Consider the following 22,005-nt stretch of genomic DNA (forward strand, 5'->3'; position numbering starts at 1 on the left):
GCACGCGCCACCATGCCCAGCTAATTTTTTGTATTTTTAGTAGAGACGGGGTTTCACCGTGTTGACCAGGATGGTCTCGATCTCTTGACCTCGTGATCCACCCGCCTCGACCTCCCAAAGTGCTGGGATTACAGGCTTGAGCCACCGCGCCCGGCCTGTAACTTCTCTTTTAGAGGTTACTATTAAATAGGATTGTAAAAGAACTATGTTAAGGGTAAGGAATAACAACAGTGGCTATTATTAGAAAAAGGTCTTACAAATTCTTAAATTTTACTTAAATTTTAGCAGAGCTTGTAAACAAGGAACATATGAAGTTTTGCTGTGGGCTGCCTACGGAGCCAAGAGAGCAGCAGCGTGGGTTCCGGTCGGCCACCTTCCACTTGCTCCTTCCTCTTAGCCACTGGGCAGTTGCTGCTGGCTGGGAAGAACTTACGTGCGCCTCCTTAGCTGGCCAACTTTGGCGCGCTGAGCCTGGCTCTTCGTTGCTGTTGCTGCGTGCAGGCTGTTTTTGGGAGCATTTGCTGGCTTTGGGTTTTTGGGCTTTTTTACTGCTTGCTTGACCACACAAATTTGGTCTTTAATGTTTTTATTTATCTTTTTATGTATTTGATTGCCTTGTTGATCTTGCATTACTAGGCAGGCTAAGAGCTCCCCTTCGAATGCTTTTTTTCTTATTTATTGGAGTAGGGGGCTTACACAAAACTTTTTGTGTGTGTGTTATTTTGGCTTGGTGATTAAGTTGCTGGGACTTGTTGCCTTTGTGCATGATGCTGTTTAAGACTTTTCCTCACTTGTTCTTAGAGAAGTCTAATGTTTTTTTCTGGGAACTGCGGGCTTTGGGAAACAAGTTTGCATTAGGTCTTTTAAATGAACCAGTGAAACTGTTGCTTTACTGGCTTTAAGCAACTGTTTTAATATTTTTATATGCTGTTTTTGTTGAACTGATGAAACTTTAGCCTGAACAATCTTTTCTTGAATTTGGTAATCTTTAGTGGGTACGAATAACTTACTGACTTACTCTTTTACTGACTCAACTTCGTGGTCTTCTGCACTTTTGTTTTTGGAGGGTTGTTGCGTTCTTTTCACAGCAATGATTATGTCAGGGTTCTCTTAACAGTTTTCCTCACACGGCTGCACTACTGTTGGGGTTGCCCCACGTTGGGTGCCGCTATTGGGGTTACTACTTGCGGGGGTCTGTCCTGCAGACTTTGACTTAACGAATGAATAAAGTACACTGACACACAGATATTATGCTATGCCAGTTTGGCTGAGTGTGACTGGGTGGCTTACAGGCACTTTGGAGAGCGCTGTAAACAGCTGCAACTGCCAGCCTTGTTTAGCTAGTGAGACTCGCATTTATCTAGTAAAGTTTAATTGGCAAAGGCTTGAGTTAACACACTACTAGAGTGAAAATTAAAGCGCAGGTTTTGATGCTTAAAGCAGACACTATTAGTGGATAATTATTTTTGATTAAGTTTTTTTTGAGAGGATTATTTGGCTTAAACGTTAGTTTTAAAACTATGAGTAAACAAGTTAGGTAAACTCCTTTGCATACTTTAGCTATTTGTTTTACTTATTAACTAAATGTAAAGAGGATTTAGGCTGCTTTTAGCTGAAACTTTCACTGAAACCATGAAAACACTTTTAGGCCTTTTAAAAGGGTTTGAGACTATATTTTGTAACTTTACTGTTTTTCTTTTAGTATTTTTGCTACCACCTTGAGTGAATAATCTTACATGAGATATTACTATACTATAGGATTTTTGCATTGATATTGTGGAACTTCGGGGATTATGTAAGTTCCTTGTGGCTGTGTAAATTGTTTATGTATGTCATTGAATCAGCTTTCTGTCTGAGCTACAGTGGATCTACCCTGTGGCATCTTAGTTATGCCTTAGCTGTTGAGGCTATCATCATGCTTAAAAGTGTCTTTGCTATTTTTTTCCTGCCCTAGTAGTATACAACTTGAAGTTCCACTGCCTGTTATCAGCATTAATAGATGTGCCTCAGTGACCATCCTACTCATGGTCTCTGGGGGATCATACCACTGGCAGCAGCTCTCAGCAGCTTTTATCCAAATTGTGCTGATCTTTCTTGGCAATAAGTAATTTAGGTGTGATGCTGATTCTCCAGCATGCCAAATGGTCTGTTGTGGTAAAGTTATATCAGTCCTCCAGTTATAACACACTGGAAGTAAGAGTTAATATGAAGGATTGGCTATCAGACACTGGAAGCCTATATAGTCCTGTTTTGAACTATTCCTGTGTGTTTTGGAGGGGAACATGCCACCTTTCCCTTTATCCATCATAGATGCATAGAAGAGAGCCAAGGAGAAAAAAAATTCCTGTGTATATGATTTGAGTAAACCTTTGAGAAGTTAGAATCAGGCTTAACCTTTGTATCAAAGCTTTAATTGATCATTTTTATTTTTTCCCCTAGGTAGAGTTTCATTTTTCACATACACGTAAGGACTATTAGGAAAAACTTATACTCAAGTAAACTTCTGCCACTCAGAAAATTCTTGACTAGAAACGATACATAGCAGTTTTTTTTTTTACAATTGCTGTTTTATCTGAAATAGTTTAGAAGTCAGAACCATTTTAGCCTCTGCCTAAAGAAGGTTTCCTAAAATCCTTTCACTGTGCTAAATCCACCCAATTAGTGGATTAGATTAAAATTGGAGTTTAAATTGTGTCTGGGCGTGGTGGCTCACATCTGTAATCCCAGCACTTTCAGAGGCTAAGGCAGGCAGATCATGAGGTCAAGAGATCGAGACCATCCTGGTCAACATGGAGAAACCCTGTCTCTACTAAAAAATACAAAAATTAGCTGGGCGCGTGCCTGTATTCCCAGCTACTCGGGAGGCTGAGGCAGGAGAATTGCTTGAACGAGGGAGGCAGAGGTTGCAGTGAGCTGAGATTGTGCCACTACACTCAAGCCTATTATTTTAAAAACTAGGACAGAAAAAGCACACTGGTCTCAGTTTCTGGTTCTCATACCCTACCTTATTACTAATGTGCTTAGTTTTTAATCCAAGAATCAGATGATGAATAAGGAGCAAAAAAAAGGTTAATGATGAGAACATAATGATGCACCTATTCTTGTTTCTATTATTTTTGTATCTTTATCATCATATATGTTCCCTTATATTTGTTTCGGAAGAGACAAAAAACAAGCTAGAATTGGCTTGGCCAAGGTTATCCATTCTTCATCCCCCCACCCTTTCATGCTGTTGGAAAGTAAACTAGAGCAGGCATCTCCTGGGGGCGGTGCTGTAGGTACAGTCCACGTAGTCATACTTGGGGGAGTAAATGTAGGCTTGGAGAGCAGTATCTTGCTTAGTAGACCCAAAGTTTTAGGATTTAAAAATATGCATGAGTTTCTGAATTCTTAGTTGTTGAATTTAAAGTAGTGGGGAGTTGGACTGGAGGAATTAAGATTTAATTTTGGGGCAAGTTTAAAGTATTGTTCTTTAAAACTAAATAAAAGGCGAGTTAGGTAACTGGTTTGCCTGGGCACCTGTGTACTTCACTGGCTGTACCGTTTTCTTTTCTCTCTTCCCTTCCTTTCCCCTTCCCTATTATTCTGTCATTTTCAGCCACATTGCTATTACCTTACCCTTTGGTGTTACATATAGTTCAAGGGGTCGGAAGATGTCCTTGCAGCACTTTTCTCTTTTGGTTGCTGTTTTTAAACAGCGGATTTGCTGTTAATACCAAGTCATTAGCTTTTTTGATTGCAGAGATTTTATGCTCCTCGTCTTTGTATTTAACACCTGCCACACCTTGCCTGGTACCTTGCACCTCGTTGACATTTCAGGGCTTGTTGAATGGAATTCAAGTTTTGAAAAAATGCTCATCTTCTTTTGTTTTGAGATGGAGTTTCACGCTGTCATCCAGGCTGGAGTGCAGTGCCACCATCTCGGCTCACTGCAACTCCCACCTCAGCCTCCCAAGTAGCTGGGATTACTGGCATGCGCCACCACGCCTGGCTAATTTTTTGTATTTTTAGTAGAGACGGGCTTTCTCCATGTTGCTCAGGCTGGTCTTGAATTCCCGACCTCAGGTGATCCTCCTGCCTCGGCCTCCCAAAGTGCTGGGATTATAGGCCACTGTGCCCGGCCCTTATCTTCTTTAGAGGATGGGGAGAATTCATGGTTTTGGTTTTTGGATTGGGTGCTAGCCTAGTGGAATGTGGGCTCTACCACTTACATTGATGTCTGGGGCAAGTTTCTTTTCTTTCTTTTTTTTTTCTTTTGAGACAGAGTCTCGCTCTGTTATCCAGGCCGGGGTGCAGTGGCATGATCTCGGCTCACCCACCTCAGCCTCCCAAAATGCTGGGATTACAGGCATGAGTCACCACGCCCGACCTGGGGCAAGTTTCTTAACCTCTCTGAGCCTCAGTTTCTCATCTGAAAAGGGAATATTAATGATATTAATAGTACTTATCACATTTTAATGTGGACTAAGTGAGATAATACATGTAAGACACTTAGGTTTATGCTGACCCATAGTAAAAATCAAAAATCTTAAAAAAAATATTAGCAACTATCATTAATTTTTACTGTGCATTGAGTACATTTAGTATGGTTAAATTTGGACAATTATTTATACCACTAGTGATGTAAGGATATTTCTGTGTATTTTAGCATTTGATTTCAGCAGAGCAAGGCTGATCCCAGTATTTCAAAGGAAAGAATGGTTTTGTTATTGTTAACTGTGGCAGTTTTAGTGGCATAGTGTTTATTGAGTGACTGCCGTGTGTCAGACGTTGTGTAGAGCATTGCAAGTGACACAAAAGAGCAGCACAGAATCCCTACAGTAAAAGCTCGGAGCTTGGTAATTGCAGGCTGGGGTGCTAGTAGAACATGAAAGTGGTGATGCTTGGGCCCTGCTTTCATCTCAGAGTTGCCCATAGTCCAGTGGTAGAGACAACAGGTAAGCCACAGCAGCAGGAAGAAGAGCTGAGGAAAGAGGCTGTGCAACTGCCCTGGGCTGGGGCCAGCTTCCCCAACAAGGTGCCCTAGAGCCAATCACAATACCTGAGTAGGAAGTTACTGCTTTGATGGGGTGTTGGGATGGGAAGAAGAGTTTCCAGGCATAGAACAGTCTCTGGCTAGAGAATTTAGAGGATTTTTTCTGGACATAGGTGTTTTTGTTTTTGTTTTGTTTTGCCTTGTTTTTGTTTTTTTACCTGACCAAGCTCGTTTTTGTGTTTTTGTCTTGTTTTTTAACTATAGCCTAACATAGGTTTTTTTCTTTTCTTTTTTTAAAAAATATTTTACCAATTTCTGCGAAGGAAAACTTTATAGGTTTTAAATTAACTTTCCCTATCTCCCCACCCCCAATAACTCTTTTTTAGTGAAAAAGTTTGGACATGAAAGACCCTAATATATTCTTGCCTTTTGGTATGAATGATTGTCTTTTACTCAAATGATTGTTCCTTCATAAACCTTAGGGACGCAAGTCTGGACAGACCAGGCCCTATAGGAACATTCCTGAGAAAACATTAGTAACGTTAATTTCTTCTTTCCACAGTATGATCTTAGCTTTGATAAATGACTGAAGCTGGAGAAGCCGTGGTTGAAGTCAGCGTACACTACAGTGCACAGATGAGGAGCCAGAGACTTCTTAAATCATCCTTAGAACCGTGACCATAGCAGTATATATTTTTCCTCTTTGAACAAAAAACTATTTTTGCTGTATTTTTACCATATAAAGTATTTAAAAAACACAAATTGAGTTTCTGTAGATTTCTAGTTCTCAACTTTAGGCTGAATGCCAACACTTGAAGGTGTTTTTCATCATCTGTATGCTGAAGGTGGTTATTTGTATGTAGGAACAGGACTGCCATCCCAGCTTTGCATGCCAAATAAATAAAGAACACACTTTAAAGGGCAAACTGAAGAGATAGCAAAGGTGCCCTTCAGGTCTACTGAAAAGTTAAGAGTACAAAACAACACTGTTGATCTGGACAATAGAAGAAAAATTTAATTACCCTTTTTGCCTATGTTGCGGCAGCTTCATTTTGTGTGGTTTAAAATTTATGAGACTAAAATCCTTCACCTATGTTAAAAAAAAAAATTTATGAGACTGTCAGCTAAAAGTCTTTTTATAAGACTGTCAACAGAAAATGGCATTTCAGAATATATTTATATATTTCTTTGCACAATTTGTGAAACCTTATAAGCCATTTTTCCCAGGTACAATGTAGTTCCTGCTGATGGAAACATTTAAAAACCAATGTAATATTTTGTCGAGAGCTTTCATTTAAAAGTCACTACCTCCACAATCGCCCCCAAATCCAGACAATCCCAAGTGGCTCTTGACAGTCTGGTTTTCATATTGCAATTATTCCAATTGTATTTAATCTCCCTGGTAAGTATTTTAATGGGTTTGGAGAAGTGATTTGGTAGAAGATGCTAATCAGATTAGAAGCAGGAATAGTCATTCACTGTCAGTGAAATTGAGCCTTTTGGTGCTCTGCGTGGTGCCAGATTAATGCTTCTATCCTTCTGCACTGACCACGTTGTGAATTGGGAGACCCAGTACAAGCCATTTCATGGACATAGCAATATACAACCAAATTCTGTTCCTTGGAGCTGTATTTGTAAACTCTTGCAGTTGGTGAGAGCAGTTCACTTCCTCAGCTCTGTTTGCCAGCTCTCACAGGGTAAAATAAACCTGGCAATTGATCCTCAGTCCTAGTTTAGTTTGTGCTTTAATGTTGCTATCTTAAGCCTTAGCATTGGACAAAACATGACTGTGTCCTGTGGCAGAGTCCAAAGGGATTATTCACTCTAGTTGAGATAGAATTGGGTAGCTAAACAGGGTGTATGGTGCCCAAAAGATTAAATGTTGCATGTCCTTTTGGTCCTGGACTAGGTCTAGCCTTGGCAGAAGCAAGGGAGCCACTAAGCCAAACCCCCTGTACAGACAGACCATGTTTCAAGGATGGAAGTAGTGCCCTGGCAGCACACAAAAGGAACGTTGAAATGGTAGGCAAAGTGAACTTGGCTCTCTTGGCCTCTTTGGGGTCACAGAAATCACTCCTTGTGGTAATGTTATATTTCCGTCAGGCACAAGGCCAAGAAGCTGTGTAACACAGACATTACTTTGCTTGCATCCCTTTTTCATACCTTTTCTGTCAGAGGCATCTTTTGCTTAAAACACAATCCCTTCACTCTGCCTTTCCTCCTAACTTCCTGTGCCTCTTCATGTTCTGCTCAAGATTTTTAAAGCAATGAAGCTGTTGGAGAACTTAAATCCTTGCAACTGAGAGACAAGCTACTTAAACTCAAAGGTGGTAAGGCTTTTTTTTTTTGAGATGGGGTCTCACTCTGTTGCCCAGACTGGGGTGTAGTGGTGTGATCGTGGCCCCCTGCAACCTTTGTTTCCTGGGTTCAAGTGATTCTCCTGCCTCGGCCTCCCAAGTAGCTGGGATTACAGCTAGCTACTCCCGGCTAATTTTTGTATTTTTAGTAGAGACAGGGTTTCACCATGTTGGCCAGGCTGATCTTGAACTCCTGACCTCAAATGATCCGCCTGCCTCAGCCTCCCAAAGTGTTGGGATTACAGGCATGAACCACTGTGCCCAGCCATGTAGAGAACTTTTGACCAAAATGTTTTACCTTCTCATTCAGATATTCTTAGTAACCAAAATAGTGACCCATGCAATTGAGAGAGCCTTTGGGCTGTCAGTTTACAGTACATCAGGCATAAGTTGCTGAAGCTGAGCAAATCAGAAAGGTGCCATGTTTATAACAAAGGACAAGAGCTCCTTACTTCTGAAACATTAACTGTGGTTAAAAACAAAACTCTTCCTTCTTATATTAGTCGTCCATCAAAGCGAGGAAACTGGAGGATCACTGTAGTTAAGAAATTTTTTTTTTTAATTAAAGACAGGGTATTGCCCTGTTGCCCAGGCTGGGGTGCAGTGGCACAATCATGGCTCACTGCAGCCTCAAACTCCTGGACTCAAGCAATACTCTTGCCTCAGCCTCTCAAGTAGCTGGGACTAGGTGCATACCAACATGCCCAGCTAATTTTAAAAAATGTTTTGNGTAGGACAGAGGTTTTGCTGTTTTGCCTAGGCTGGTATCAAATTCCTGGCCTCAAGTGATCCTCCTGCCTCAGCCTCCCAAAGTGTTGAGATTACAGGTGTGAGCCACCATGCCCAGCTAAAAAAAAACTTTGGGGGTTGGGGGGCGCTTCCACAAATAATGAAAAGGGAGGCAAAAGCACTGACTTTAAAAAGCTGTGGTTAAAATGCTATCAATTTTCTCTGCTTTTCATTGATTGCTTGGAGAGTTGTAGAGGAACTTAGAGATCATTTTGCCTAACTCCCTTATCCCAAAGATAGAGACTGAAGCCTAGAGATTGCTCAAGGTGTCATAACTCTGAGCATCTGGAATCCTTATGTTCAGTCAAGTGTTCTTTCTCCCTTACCACTCCTCTTCCCTGTCCCTCTACAATGGCAGTACCCAGGGCACAGTCAATAGACTACTATGGAGTGCTCCTATGTGCATATTTTTAGTACATATCATTTTCTCCTGCCTTTTTCTTTCTATCCTTTCAATGGTAGCAGCTGCCCTTTGTTAATCCCTGTAACCTCAGCTGAGAGAGCAGAAGAAGCAAGATCTAAGATGCAGCTCAGTTCATCAAAGCCTAGCAGGTCCCCTCAGCTGCCTTTTCATGCCTGCCACACAGACAATAGTAGAACAAAACCTGACCTGGTCTTTTGAACAGCTAAGAAAGCTTCTCATAGTACTTTATCTCCCGTAGCTTACCACATTCTATCTGGTATTATAGTTAGTTATTTGTATGCAATTAATCACTCTTAGATTGTATGTTCCTGGAGGGCAGAGTACACTCATTCATATTTGTATCTTCTTCCTTCTGCTCTTGGCACCTAACACAGTGCCATGCACACAGAAACAATAAATGATTGTTGAGTGAATAAGTAAATCTGATTTTGGTGTTCTATTGCTTTTTCAGCAAGAAGTCAAACTGATGACCTTTAAGTCAGAGAAGCAGCAATGGAGCAGCATAATCAAAGTTCACCATCTTTGTTTTCAAGGTAGTCACATTATGAAATACTCTGACATGCTAGGCTAGAAAGTGGCTATAATTGTTCTCCATTTGAGATTGGAGAAATCAGCTTTGCTCACAGGTAATACTTTGCCAAGTAGTTGTGAAAAATATACTAGGTGTAATTAGTTGTCCTCAAAATCTAAATACACTTGTTGTAATATATGGAAATAGGCAGCAAGATAGAGAAGGTAAGTTTGAAATTCTATACTTATCTGGATCTTTGTCATCTGAGTTTATGTACTTTAAACCAAATACACTATTTTACTATGTAATATAGCAAAAATTGAAATATTCTTGGTTTAATCAAGCCTTTTGGATCTAATCCATATTTTTCATGAATGTTTGAAAAGGTAGAAACTTTTTTTTTTTTTGCCTCAGTTAAATACAGTCTAATGACTAAAGGTTATTCAAAGCTTTCAAGTTATTCTGCACTACAGTAATCACAATCATCAGTCTGGACACGTTAAAGGGACTGCTCACTGAGCTAACTTGTTTCTGAGCTCAGGTTGCTCTTTAATAAGTTCTTGGGTAAAGGCTGCTTTTATTTTCAGTTGCCTCCCTCTGAAGCTGGGTGGAGAAGAGTGGGTGGGGGGGTGGGGGGTGGAATCAGCAGGCTGAGAGAATTCAGTGGTTTGCCTGTGGCTTCCTCTGCTGTATATTTGGTTTGCTACATCCGTTATGGAGCAATCTTGGTTTCTATATCAGTTCCCATTACACATTAGCACCTAGTCAGAATGGGAGTCAGTTGAACATACACTTTAATTCCTGTTTTCTAGATCCTGTTTCACAGGTTGGATGCAACCGGGGTGAGAGTTGAACCTCTCGTGTGGCTCGATTAAAAGTAACACATTTGACTGGCACTGTTATCTTTCAGAAAGAGACCTGTGGGAAGGTGAATCCTCTGGGGTAGCTTAATATAAATTTGCCAACTTTCTGGGAGACAGTAATAGGACTTACCCAGGCTGGTAATTTTCTATTTTACCAGCTGCAATAATCAACTTATGATCATACTTGCTGATTCAGACAGCAGAGAAGAAAAATAAACTTACAGTAATTATCCATTACCTACCACCTTCCTTGACCTTCACCACCCTCCATTTTGAAGCAAATCCTAGACCTCATTACATCTGTAATATTTTAGTATGTTTCTCTGTAAGATAAAGGTTCTTATTAATACACATGATGGCTGGGTGTGGTGGCTCACACCTGTAATCCCAGCACTCTGGGAGGCCAAGGTGGTTGGATCACAAAGTCAGGAGATTGAGACCATCCTGGCTAACATGGTGAAACCCTATCTCTACTAAAAATAAAAGAAATTAGCCAGGCATGATGGCACGCGTCTGTTGTCCCAGCTACTTGGGAGACTGAGGCAGGAGAATTACTTGAACCCGGGAGGCGGAGGTTGCAGTGAGCTGAGATCACGCCACCGCACTCCAGCCTGGGTGACAGAGCAAGACTGTCTCAAAAACAAAACAAAAAACACCAAAAAAACCCACAGGTGACTACACTACCAGTGTCATACAAACTTGCAATTTCTTTATTATTTTTTCTTATGGACTGTGATCACAGAATAAACTGGCAATTTCTTAATATTAAGTATCTAGGCCAAGCACAGTGGCTCATGCCTGTAATCCCAGCACTTTGGAAAGCCAAGGTAGAAGGATCACTTGAGGCCAGGAGTTTGAGAAACCCTGGTCCACACCATGAGACTTGATCTCTTAAAAAAAAAAAAAAAATTAGCCAATATAGGCATCTGTACAATCCTAGCTACTTGGGAAGCTGAGGTGGAGGGATGGCTTGAGCCCAGGAGTTCAAGGTTACAGTGAAATATGATGACATCTCTGCACTGTGGCCTGGGCAATAGAGGAAGACTCTATCTCTTGAAAAAAGATAAAAATTTGTTGTGGAGGTTTCCCTCTACAAAACTTGAGTCTGTTTTACAATTAAAGTTATCAGGCTGGGTATGGTGGCTCATGCCTGTAATCCTGGCACTTTGGGAGGCCAAGGTGGGCAGATCACTTGAGGGCAGGTGTTCAAGACCAGCCTGGCCAACAGGGTGAAACTTCATCCCTACTAAAAATACAAACATTAACTGGGCCTGGTGGTGCATGTCTAGTCCCAGCTACTTGGAGGCTGAGACACGATAACTGCATGAACCTGGGAGGCAGAGGTTGCAGTGAGCTGAGATCCATCACTGCACTCCAGCCTGGGTGACAGAACGAGACTGTTTCAAAACAAAACAAAACAAAACAAAAACCAACAGGCGGATCACGAGGTTAAGAGATCGAGACCATCCGGGCCAACATGGTGAAACCCCGTCTCTACTAAAAACACATACACAGAAAATTAGCCTGCTGTAGTCGTGCGTGCCTGTAGTCCTAGCTACTTGGGAGACTAAGGCAGGAGAATTGCTTGAAACCGGAAAACGGAAGTTGCAGTGAGTCAGGATCACACCACTGCACTCCAGCCTGGCAATTGAGTGAGACTCCATCTCAAAAACCAAAACCAAAACCAAACAAAAACAAAAAACAACCCCCCCCACCCCAGAAGCAATCGCTACGAAGGAGTCGCCAGAATTTCGTGTCATTTCCTTCTATGAATTAAGCAGTTCACTAGAATCAAAGTGAGGCCTTAAACTTTTAATCTGTCTTTGACAAGTTTTAACAGTCAATTTTTCCAAGGTAAGTGGCTATCTATAGACACCAAAAAAATATTTTATGGTGTAGTGACTAAAAACATGAGCTCAAAGGCACATGGGTTTGAGTACCAGCTCCTTCATACATTATCTTTTAAAGCCTATTTCCCTTATTTGTAAAATGAGAATTAGCATAACTGCCCCACAAAGCTACCTTGATATTTAAATGAGAATACATATAGATGGATCATACTCCTAGTGACTGACCTACAGCAAGTACTCAAATGAATACTTCTTGTTCAATAACTAAATAGGTGTAGTATGTGTATAATTAATGTTGTGGTTAGTTCCTGTGAATGCCCTCCTTGCTCCGCTTTTTTTTTTTTTGAGACAGAGTTTCGCTGTTGTTACCCAGACTGGAGTGCAATGGCACGATCTCAGCTCACTGCAACCTCCGCCTCCCGGGTTCAAGCAATTCTCCTGCCTCAGCCTCCCAAGTAGCTGGGACTACAGGCGTGCACCACTATGCCCAGCTAATTTTTTGTATTTTTAGTAGAGACGGGGCTTCACCTTGTTGACCAGGATGGTCTCGATCTTTTGACCTCGTGATCCACCCCCTCGGCCTCCCAAAGTGCTTGGATTATAGGTGTGAGCCACTGCTCATGGCTGGACTTGTGGTTTTCTTTTTTCTTTCTTTTTTTTTTTTGAGACGGAGTTTCGCTCTTGTTACCCAGGCTGGAGTGCAATGGCGCGATCTCGGCTCACCACAACCTCCGCCTCCTGGGTTCAGGCAATTCTCCTGCCTCAGCCTCCTGAGTAGCTGGGATTACAGGCACGCACCACCATGCCCAGCTAATTTTTTCTATTTTTAGTAGAGACGGGGTTTCACCATGTTGACCAGGATGGTCCCAATCTCTTGACCTCGTGATCCACCCGCCTCGGCCTCCCAAAGTGCTGGGATTACAGGCTTGAGCCACCGCGCCCGGCAAGGACTTGTGGTTTTCAAACACCAACAAGTGGATTGGTGCCAGGCTGACAGCATAAAATTACCTTGTCTTGAGCAGCGGCTCACACCTATAATCCCAGCACTTTGGGAGGCCAAGGTGAGAGGACTGCTTAGGGCCAGGAGATTGAGACCCGTCTCTGCATTAAAAAATTAAAAAGTAAAATTACCTGGAGTGTTCACACACACACACACACACACACACACACACACACAAATTCCAGATCTCCCTTTGACTCAAGATCTGAAAGCTGGCTCAGAAATCTCAAACTCAGAAAAGCCTCCAATTGAGTCTCACATGCATTTGGAAAAATTTGGCTTTGGAATCAAATAGGTTATATCTTTAGGCTTGAGTTTATCACCTGGAAAATAGTGGGCAGTAGTTAATACTTGTTTACAGTAGACAGTTAAATAATATATATGAAATGCTTAGCTTAGTGCCTGGCATCTAACAGGCACTCCAACTGTCTATTTTTACTAAGAGGAAGTACAGAAAGAAACAGGAAAACCAAGTCAGTTGTTTAGTTTTTTTGTATACAAGTTAACCAAAACTTACTGACTGAAAAGTTCCCTTCATGCAAATCCATTAATGGAGCAAAAAAGCTCACTTAAACATACTTACCTGGGAAAGGTTCAGGTATATTCATCTAAAGTTTATTCTCCTTTTCAAAACACAGCGTACAGATCCAAAATATATTTTGTTTTCTATTAGAAGTGTCTCTCTGTTTTTTAAGAAGGATTTTTAGAAAGTTTTGTGGATGTTAATAAAATCAGGGCTCCCTTTTCTGAATGCTTAGGACACAAATTGATATTTTTCAGCTATGGGGGATGAGGGAAGATTATTCAACATTTGGAAACTATTTGGAATACAATTTCCAATCCAATGTGTCGCACTATTTCTTAATTATATTCAAAACAGTAGGGAAAAAAGCCACACAGCCTTTTTTCTAAATAAATATGCTAATCGAACATTTAGCATACTCATTCATTTTATTCTATTTTTAAAAATAAGTTAAACTTGCAGTGAATCATTTTTACTCTAGATATGTTCTATTGCCATGGCCAATTGTCTTAAATGTCTTTCCTGAGCGTATGGAAGTTTAAGTCTTAAATCGTATAGAAGGGACTAATGTACATACAGTTGCACCAACTTTAATATCGTGACCAAGGAAGCCACTACTCCTCACATCAAAAAACTTGTCTCATCTGAGGATAAAAAACAAAACACAATAAAATAAACTTGACAGAAAATTTGCTATTTGTCCGTTTCCCACATTAGCTATAACATGCTGATATAACTTTACATGACTAGAATGTTTCATATGTAGCAAGCTCATTTAAGTAGGCTAATCAATTTTGAAGGAGAAGAGCCCACTGCCACAAAACCAACAACCAAGATTCTTGAAAGATGTGATAGGATGAGGGGAATACTTCTGTTTGTTGAATATTCCTTAAGTTTTAAGACTTTTTGGAAAATAAGTCATTAAATGATGTAATAAAATACCAGTTTTTATTTTGCTTAAGTGGAAGAGAATTAGATTGTATTTTATTATTTTTTGAGAGGGAGTCTTGCACTGCTGGTTCAGGCTCGAGTGCAATGGCACGATCTTGGCTCACTGCAACCTCTGCCTCCCAGGTTCAAGCAATTCTCCTGTCTCAGCCTCCTGAGTAGCTGAGACTACAGGCATGCACCACCACACCTGGCTAATTTTTGTATTTTTAGTGGAGATGGGGTTTTGCCACATTGGCCAGCCTGGTCTTGAACTCCTGACGTTAGGTGATCTGCCTGCCTCGGCCTCCCAAAGTGTTGGGAGTACAGGCGTGAGCCAATATACCTGGCCAGATTGTATTTTAAAATGAAAATCTGTACTCTTAGAAAATTTCTATACCTCGTCCTGGGAACTGGCATGAAACTCTAAATGTAGATGAATAATCTGACAACTTGGCTAAATCTGCTGTTAAAGTATAGCTGTATTTAAAGACGAGTAGAAAATTTTCTCCCTTCTCTTTCCTGTTAATCAGAGAAAGTTGCAAACCATGATTTTCTAAGCAGTGAGCAGTATTATGGAAGCATTACCTCTCACAGCTACACTCAGCATTAGTTGGCTGCCAAATACTTGTTTTTCCCATTTGAACTTTATTTTTGAACAAAATAGGGTGTGCAATTACTTTAAAATGCAAATGCTCCTAAAATTTTTCTAAATTTATCCCTGATTGCACAATGGCCCTTAAAAAGATGATCCCAACAGACTAAACACTGCTTCTTCAGCTATCACTCGCAAACTCTAGGTACTTATATCAAAGACAAATGCAGCAAATCAGAGCCAGCCATGGTGGTTTGCGTCTGTTATCTCAGCACTTTGAGAGGCTGAGGCAGGAGGATAGCTTGAGCCCAGGAGTTCAAGTCCAGTCTGGGCAACACAGTGAGACTCTCTCTCTAAAATACATAAAAGTTCAGCAAATCAATTGTTGTTAGGCAAAAAAGTACTATTTAAATATTCAGATTAGTGGATATTAGGAGATGTAACACACCAAGGATTATTTAGGTACTCATTCTGTTTATTGGATTGAAAGGGAATACAAACGACTGGTTAAGTGCTGCGCACTGACATGGAAAAGGTGTGTTTAAAAAAATCCCAGTAAAGCAAATCAAAGTTAATGTAGTTTCAGTTGAACAAAAATTTCAACACATTTAATATACTACACATTTATAAAAGTCAAAGAGTGTTTTGTAAATAATTAGTAAACAAGTGAAAATAAATATCAGAGGCCTGAAGTTTTTATACTTTAATGAATAAAGAAATTTAAACTAAATATAATCTGAGAGGCAGTTAAGAAAACGAAAATCAAAACCCACCAAAATTTAAGAGCACAATCATTTGGAACATTTAATCAGTCCATAGCAAATAGTTATTACATACCAAAAGCTCTAAGTGTTAACTAGTTCCACCACAATGCCATGTAAATCTTGACAATTTAGAAATCTTGAGATCAACACTGTAAGTTCTTTTCTTGATCTCTACAGCTTGGTTTGTAAGTACATACATGCTTTTGTGGATCCATTCCCCTCACCACACACACACATTTTCAAGGCGCCAATAACATTTTTTCCATCTGTGCCTAAAAATGTTACAATTCAGTTCTAGCACATTGACCCTAATAATGAAAATGTTTAAGTTAAAGATGGGGACACAATTTCAATCTTATAAAAATATACCAGTATTAACCAAACCTTAAACTCAGAGGGCACTTCACATGTGCACGAGACTTTTAGTAAAAATGACAAGATCCTAGAACAGCTGTTTCCAGGACTTTTTATGAATCAAGTACTCTCTCTCTCTCTCTCTCACATACACACACAACACACACACACACACGCACATATTTTTATACTATTAGTTTTGTTAAATCCAGGCTATCTGGATTAAGTAGATAGGGGATGGGTTTTTATAGTTTTTATTTTTGTAACTATAGGGCAGCTACTATAACAATAGCTTAACAACACTGAAAAATTTCAATTAAGTTCACCCTGTTTTTAGAAAGTGTCTAAGTGTAAATGCAAATTCACCTCTTCTTTTTAAGTTAGCAGTTTATATTAAATCAGATATGGTTTCTGAAATGGAAGTAATGTGTTGGAGAGCAACCCAAAAGGAGAGCTGCTGAATTGTGAATGAGAAATTAAAGTAAAAACAAATCAAAATAATACATTTTAGAGATGGGACAAAAAGGATATTAAGAAAAATGTCTTCTTTCCTCCCCATTCAAAAGCAGCCATTCTTCTGCTGTGAAAGAAACTGACATGGATATTTTCCCTTTCAAGAGATGTACGATATATTTACCCACTGTGAGGCAGAGGTGATAGGGTCAGTTCTTGTTTGCAGGAACCAACATCCTAAAAAAGAAAATTTCAAGATGGGGAAGGGTGGGAAAGAAGGATTTTCTATTAATGTCATGGAATGCCACTCTAGAGGCAGAACACTCCTAATAATAAAATTCACCATATTATTACTTGTTTTTTTCAGCCTAAGAAAAGAAAATATTGACAAAATTGGATTTTTTTTCTTTCAACTGCAGGATACTCTAATTATTTGAAGTTAGGGAATTCCCCCCCGTTTTTTTTCCCACCCAATAAAATGGGCCAATTTGTAGGGATCTATGCAAATAAACTGTTCTCTGTTTAAAATACTTACCTGGTTTACTACAACACATTTATCTGGCCAATAAGAGCAACAGAAATATAGCTGTCATGGAGACTAATAAAATACAAAACCAAAGCTAAAGCTTTGTCATCCCCCCAGCTAACTCCCACTCCAATTCTTTTATTACCACCCACACACTAATCTCAGTAATCCCCAAGTCCAACATTTTACCATTAATAACCAATTATTTGGAGGAAAAAGACATTTAATTTTATATTTGCTCTAGCCCTTAATCAATGCATAACAACAACAAAAACATTTTTAAGCACATGGAAATGAGCCTACTAACCTGATTTTTGGAGCCCAAATTCTCCACTCTATTTTGATCTATGTGCAAAAAGTATTGGTACTTTTCAATTTATACGTTTGTTAGTATCTTGTGGCTGGCTTCATAGTATTCTCACTCTTAAGCCTACTATAGAGCCTACAGCACTATCAGAAGTTTTCAATTAATAGCTATGGATTGGAAAATCCTGTGATCAGTTTCTTATACCATAAAATCCTAGGCTTCTTTACCATTTATTTCACCTTTCTAGCACAGTCACTGCATGGCAAATATATGGAACAGACGTTTACAGCAAATTGGCACAGCAAAGTACCAGTAATATACAGAAAGCTGCCAGTTAAGACAGACCCGGAAAACAAACTCACCTAGCTGCTATAGAAACCTTTGCATAGTTGTTACTCCGTTTTAATAGGAGTTATGTTCTTGTAAAATGTGCCTCACTTTTACTCCACTTTTTAAAAAGTGTTTTTTAACTGTACTTCAGAAGCACTCTGAAAACTCAGATCTAGGGGTGGTTAGGTGTAGAGAATAGAATCTGAGTGCCAAATTGCCACTGAATGGGCACAAATCTCAGTGTTACACATGTACCATAGCACACTGTAACCAAATTTGTAAACAGCTGTGGAGTTTCTATGCCCACATTTAGTGATGTTACTGTAAAGACTGGGGTGTATTAATGGCTTCAGGGTACACATGAATCACTTAAAATATGAATGGTTTTTAACTATACTGAGGTAAAGAGAAGTTGCCACTTAATTACATACAGTTACCAATGAAGATTTTTATTCAAGCTTAAAGTAAAAAGTGATTTTAGTTAAGAAAAATGAAGTACCAGATAAACTGTAACATATATTTTAACTTAGAAGTATCAAAACAGGAATTCTTTGATTCTCTAAGTGGTGGTCTTTGCAAAATGGAGCTTGAAGAAATCTTTTACATACCAATTTGATAAGAGTCTGTTGACCACGATCTGTCATTTTCTCTTACTACGGGCTTCTGGGAGAATGCACACTATTTTAAGGCCAAAAGTGTTTTTCTTTCTTCTCCCCTTCCCTGACTTTCCCTTTCTCCCATCCCCAACCACCCACCCCCACAATGGGAGAATTTTTGACATCCAAGCCCTCTCTCTTCTTTGTGGATCCTGGAGGAGTCTATTCATGATCATATCTTTATATTGTAGACTTGGCTATGCCTAAAGGGGAGCTTAGTACAAAACTTTTTCTTCACCAAAATCTTATTTTGGGGGTATCCCCGTTCTCTTCCCAACAGCCAGGGTCACCCTATTTATCCTCTACTGAAAAATGGAGGGAATTTCAGGGGAGACTATGTTATGTTGTATTCAGCTGTGACGGAGTTTAAAAGCACAATGTGAACATCAGGCTTTTGGCTTATTTTAAATGTGAAATTCCCAAAATTAAAAGTGCTTTTCCATGAAGGAAACCTTTCCTTAAACTAAAAAAGGAGGGGCGAGGGAAAGACTATCCACAGCACCAGTTTAGAATGAGGTTCAGTATGGCAATATCTGAAAAAACTGAGAAGAAATATTCTTTAAATTTATGGATCCCTATATGTCAAAATATTAAGGGCAATTAAGAGAAATGACTATGAGGTTTTAATCCCAGTATAAGTATGTTTGTACCCTGCTGAATTCTTCTAACAATTTCAGTTACACTATAAACTTCCAAAGTGATTATATCTGCTGATTTCTACTCTTTTGCTAGATCACACCAAAATTACTTCCCAAGTTGAGAAAAACTTGGAACAAGCTTTATTGAAAACGAACTGACTACTGATCTTTCATCTTGGTGTATTTAAAATTCTTTTTGAATCTTGAATTTCTTCAAGATCGGGTACTGATGTTCCTTCAGGAATAAAACAAAAGGGGGGAAACCTTCAAAACATTACTCTGAATTTCCTGTGTAATGTTCTTCCAAGCACTGTTTCTGACCATGTCTCATGTGGTATTCCAGAAGAGCATCAGTTATAGTGTGTATTTAAGTCATTGAGGAAACTGTTTTTAAGCTGGTTTAGATTCCAAATGTATACAAATGAAGTCACTTTAATCCTATAAATACTTCTTAATTTATTTTTAAAAAATTGTGCTGTTAACCCTTTTACGGGGCAACAAGCTATGTGAAAAGTACAAAACTTTTTGTCAAATGTAATATTGAGAGTGCTTTTGACATAGTTCACTGGTTTATCATCTGGATCAGTATATACTGCGCAACGGGCAAGGCTAGAATCCATGAACCAAGCTGCAAAGATCTCAAGCTAAATAAGGCGGAAAGATTTGGAAAAACAAAAGGAGGAAATTCTTTCCTATCCAATGTATACTCTTCAGACTAATGCACTCTTTCTATCAAGCCTTCTAAACTGTTAAATAAAGTTTTCCAAACAAGCATTTTAACTTCATTACACAGAAGAGCAACAAGAATGGTATCCTGCCAGACAAAAGACAGGAAGGAAAAAAATATATATACTGAGTTCAATGGGTAAGCCTGAATGTAGCACAGTTCTTCACAACCGATGGGGGATAATTCAACATGGTGTCCAACAACGTTCTAACGACGTGCTTCATCTCAACTGGTTACTATGAAGCAAGGTGTAAATGTTTGGCCCCAATCGGGCTTCAGAAATGGTTCTTTTTTCATGACGAGCATGTCTGTCCAGCTATCAATCATGTTTGTTTGCACCAAATCCCAAGCCATTAAAATACGACTAATTTTAAGTTAAACAGAAGTCGTCTGCTCCAAATTCGCCATCAACTATCCATGCTACTGCATTCCTCTGAATGAAGACAAGGATGAAATGGGGGGGGGGGGGGGGAAGGGAGGAGGAAAAAGAGGGGAGGGAGAGAAAAAAGTTACCAGTTAGAAAGTTTCAAAATTAGCATTATGACATTACAAAATTATACTAACATTAAAAAATCAAAACAAATTCTTGATACTTTAATTAGCATACTCATTAAATATAGTCATTAAAACAATGTGTCTCTATCGTGTCTAAGACAATATAGTCATTAAAACAATGTGTCTCTATCGTGTCTTAGACCATATATACAATCTAAAATCACGATTATTTTGAAGACTGAAGAAACCCAAGTGAACAATCATGTTAGAATCTCATGCCTTTATTTTTTTTGAGACAGGGTCCCACTCTTTGACTCAGGCTGGTGATGCAATATGGGCTCACTGCAACCTCTGCCTCCTGGGCTCAAACGATCCTTCTGCCTCTACTTCCTGAGTAGCCAGGATTACACAGGCGCATGCCAGCACGCCTGGCTACTTTTTGTATTTTTTTGTAGAGACAGGGTTTCTCCATGTTGCTGGGCTGGTCTTGAACTCCTGAGCTCAACCAATCTGCCTGCCTTGGCCTCCCAAAGTGTTAGGATGAGAGGGACAAGCCGCTGTGCCCGGCCTCAAAATCTCTTATTTTAAAAATTAACCTTGAAACAGCAGAATAGAAAAATCTTTATGTTACAATAGTAAAGAAGAAAAAAGAAAAATCTGGCTGTCTAAGGTAGAATAACGTTATAACTATGTAGTTGTTAATTCTCCTTTCAGTTGCTCAGTCTGAAATTCTACAGTATCGCCCTACTCCATTTTTTTCGGGAGGTGTGTGTGTGTATAACAGCTTTAAGATATAATTCATATATTGTACAATGCAACCATTTAAAGTGTACACTTTGAACCCAGGAGGTGGAGGTTGCAGTGAGCTGAGATCATGCGACTGTGCTTCAGTCTGGGCGACAGAGTGAGACTCTGTCTCAAAACAGAAACAAAAAACAACAAACAAAAAAATAAAGTATACAATTCAGTGGTTTTTAGTGTACCCACAGAATTATACAATCATTAACAATCAATTTTAGAACATTTTCAACATTCATTAGCAAACACCTCCCCAAGCCCTAAGTAACCGCTATGTCTATATTGTCTACAGATTTGTCTATTTGGGACCATTCCATATAAATAGAATCATAGTATGTGGTCTCGTGTGTCCTGCTTTTTTCACTTAGCATATTGTTTTCAAGGTCCATTCACACTGTAGCACGCATCAGTACTTTGTCCTATTCCATTTTATGCATCCTTCAAAAAAATACATAATTCTACTGTTAAAACTTTATTTACAGTCCATAATTCTACTGTTAAAATTTCTCTTTTGAAATGGAGCTGTTGAGTGAAATATTTTTATTTCACTGTAAATGACTTATAGTATTTTACTGTGTTATATTTTTCCTTTTTTGTTTTTCCTTCAGAGACACGGTCTCATTCTGTCACCTAGGCTGGAGTGCAATGGCATGATCCTAGTTCACTGCAGCCTCAAACTCCTGGACTCAAGAAATCCTCCTGCTTTAGCCTCCTGAGTAGCTAGGATTATAGGCGCAAGCCACCATGCCTGGTTGTATTTTGATTTCTGAATATTGATTTCTTTAGCCTCATCTACATTTTTCAGAAATTCTATTCTTTTTTTTTTTTTGAGACGGAGTTTCGCTCTTGTTACCCAGGCTGGAGTGCAATGGCGCGATCTCGGCTCACCACAACCTCCGCCTCCTGGGTTCAGGCAATTCTCCTGCCTCAGCCTCCTGAGTAGCTGGGATTACAGGCACGCACCACCATGCCCAGCTAATTTTTTGTAGTTTTAGTAGAGACGGGGTTTCACCGTGTTGACCAGGATGGTCTGGATCTCTTGACCTCGTGATCCACCCGCCTCAGCCTCCCAAAGTGCTGGGATTACAGGCGTGAGCCACCGCGCCCGGCTAGAAATTCTATTCTTAATAGTTATTACTTTAA

The 22,005-nt window shown here is 39.6% G+C and overlaps 2 protein-coding genes across 7 annotated transcripts in view; one reads left to right on the forward strand and one right to left on the reverse strand.

Annotated features, from left to right (window-relative positions):
* CNIH4 (cornichon family AMPA receptor auxiliary protein 4) overlaps positions 1-5,733 on the forward strand; it is a 49,932-nt gene extending 44,199 nt beyond the window's left edge. For all 4 annotated transcript variants that reach the window (XM_037737727.1, XM_037737726.1, XM_017526398.2 and 1 more), the window contains one exon: positions 5,538-5,733. In XM_037737727.1, the coding sequence (XP_037593655.1) occupies positions 5,538-5,565 (28 nt within the window). In that variant the 3' untranslated portion in view covers positions 5,566-5,733. The remainder of the gene's footprint in view (positions 1-5,537) is intronic.
* A 9,769-nt stretch (positions 5,734-15,502) lies between these two features.
* The window catches only part of WDR26 (WD repeat domain 26), a 47,662-nt gene continuing 41,159 nt past the window's right edge, over positions 15,503-22,005 (reverse strand). For all 3 annotated transcript variants that reach the window (XM_017526406.2, XM_017526403.2, XM_017526407.2), the window contains one exon: positions 15,503-20,002. In XM_017526406.2, coding sequence (XP_017381895.1) covers positions 19,977-20,002 — 26 coding nt within the window. In that variant the 3' untranslated portion in view covers positions 15,503-19,976. The remainder of the gene's footprint in view (positions 20,003-22,005) is intronic.

The sequence above is a fragment of the Cebus imitator genome, unplaced genomic scaffold (genome assembly GCF_001604975.1).
Source record: "Cebus imitator isolate Cc_AM_T3 unplaced genomic scaffold, Cebus_imitator-1.0 Scaffold42, whole genome shotgun sequence".
NCBI classification, from domain to species: Eukaryota; Metazoa; Chordata; class Mammalia; order Primates; family Cebidae; genus Cebus; species Cebus imitator.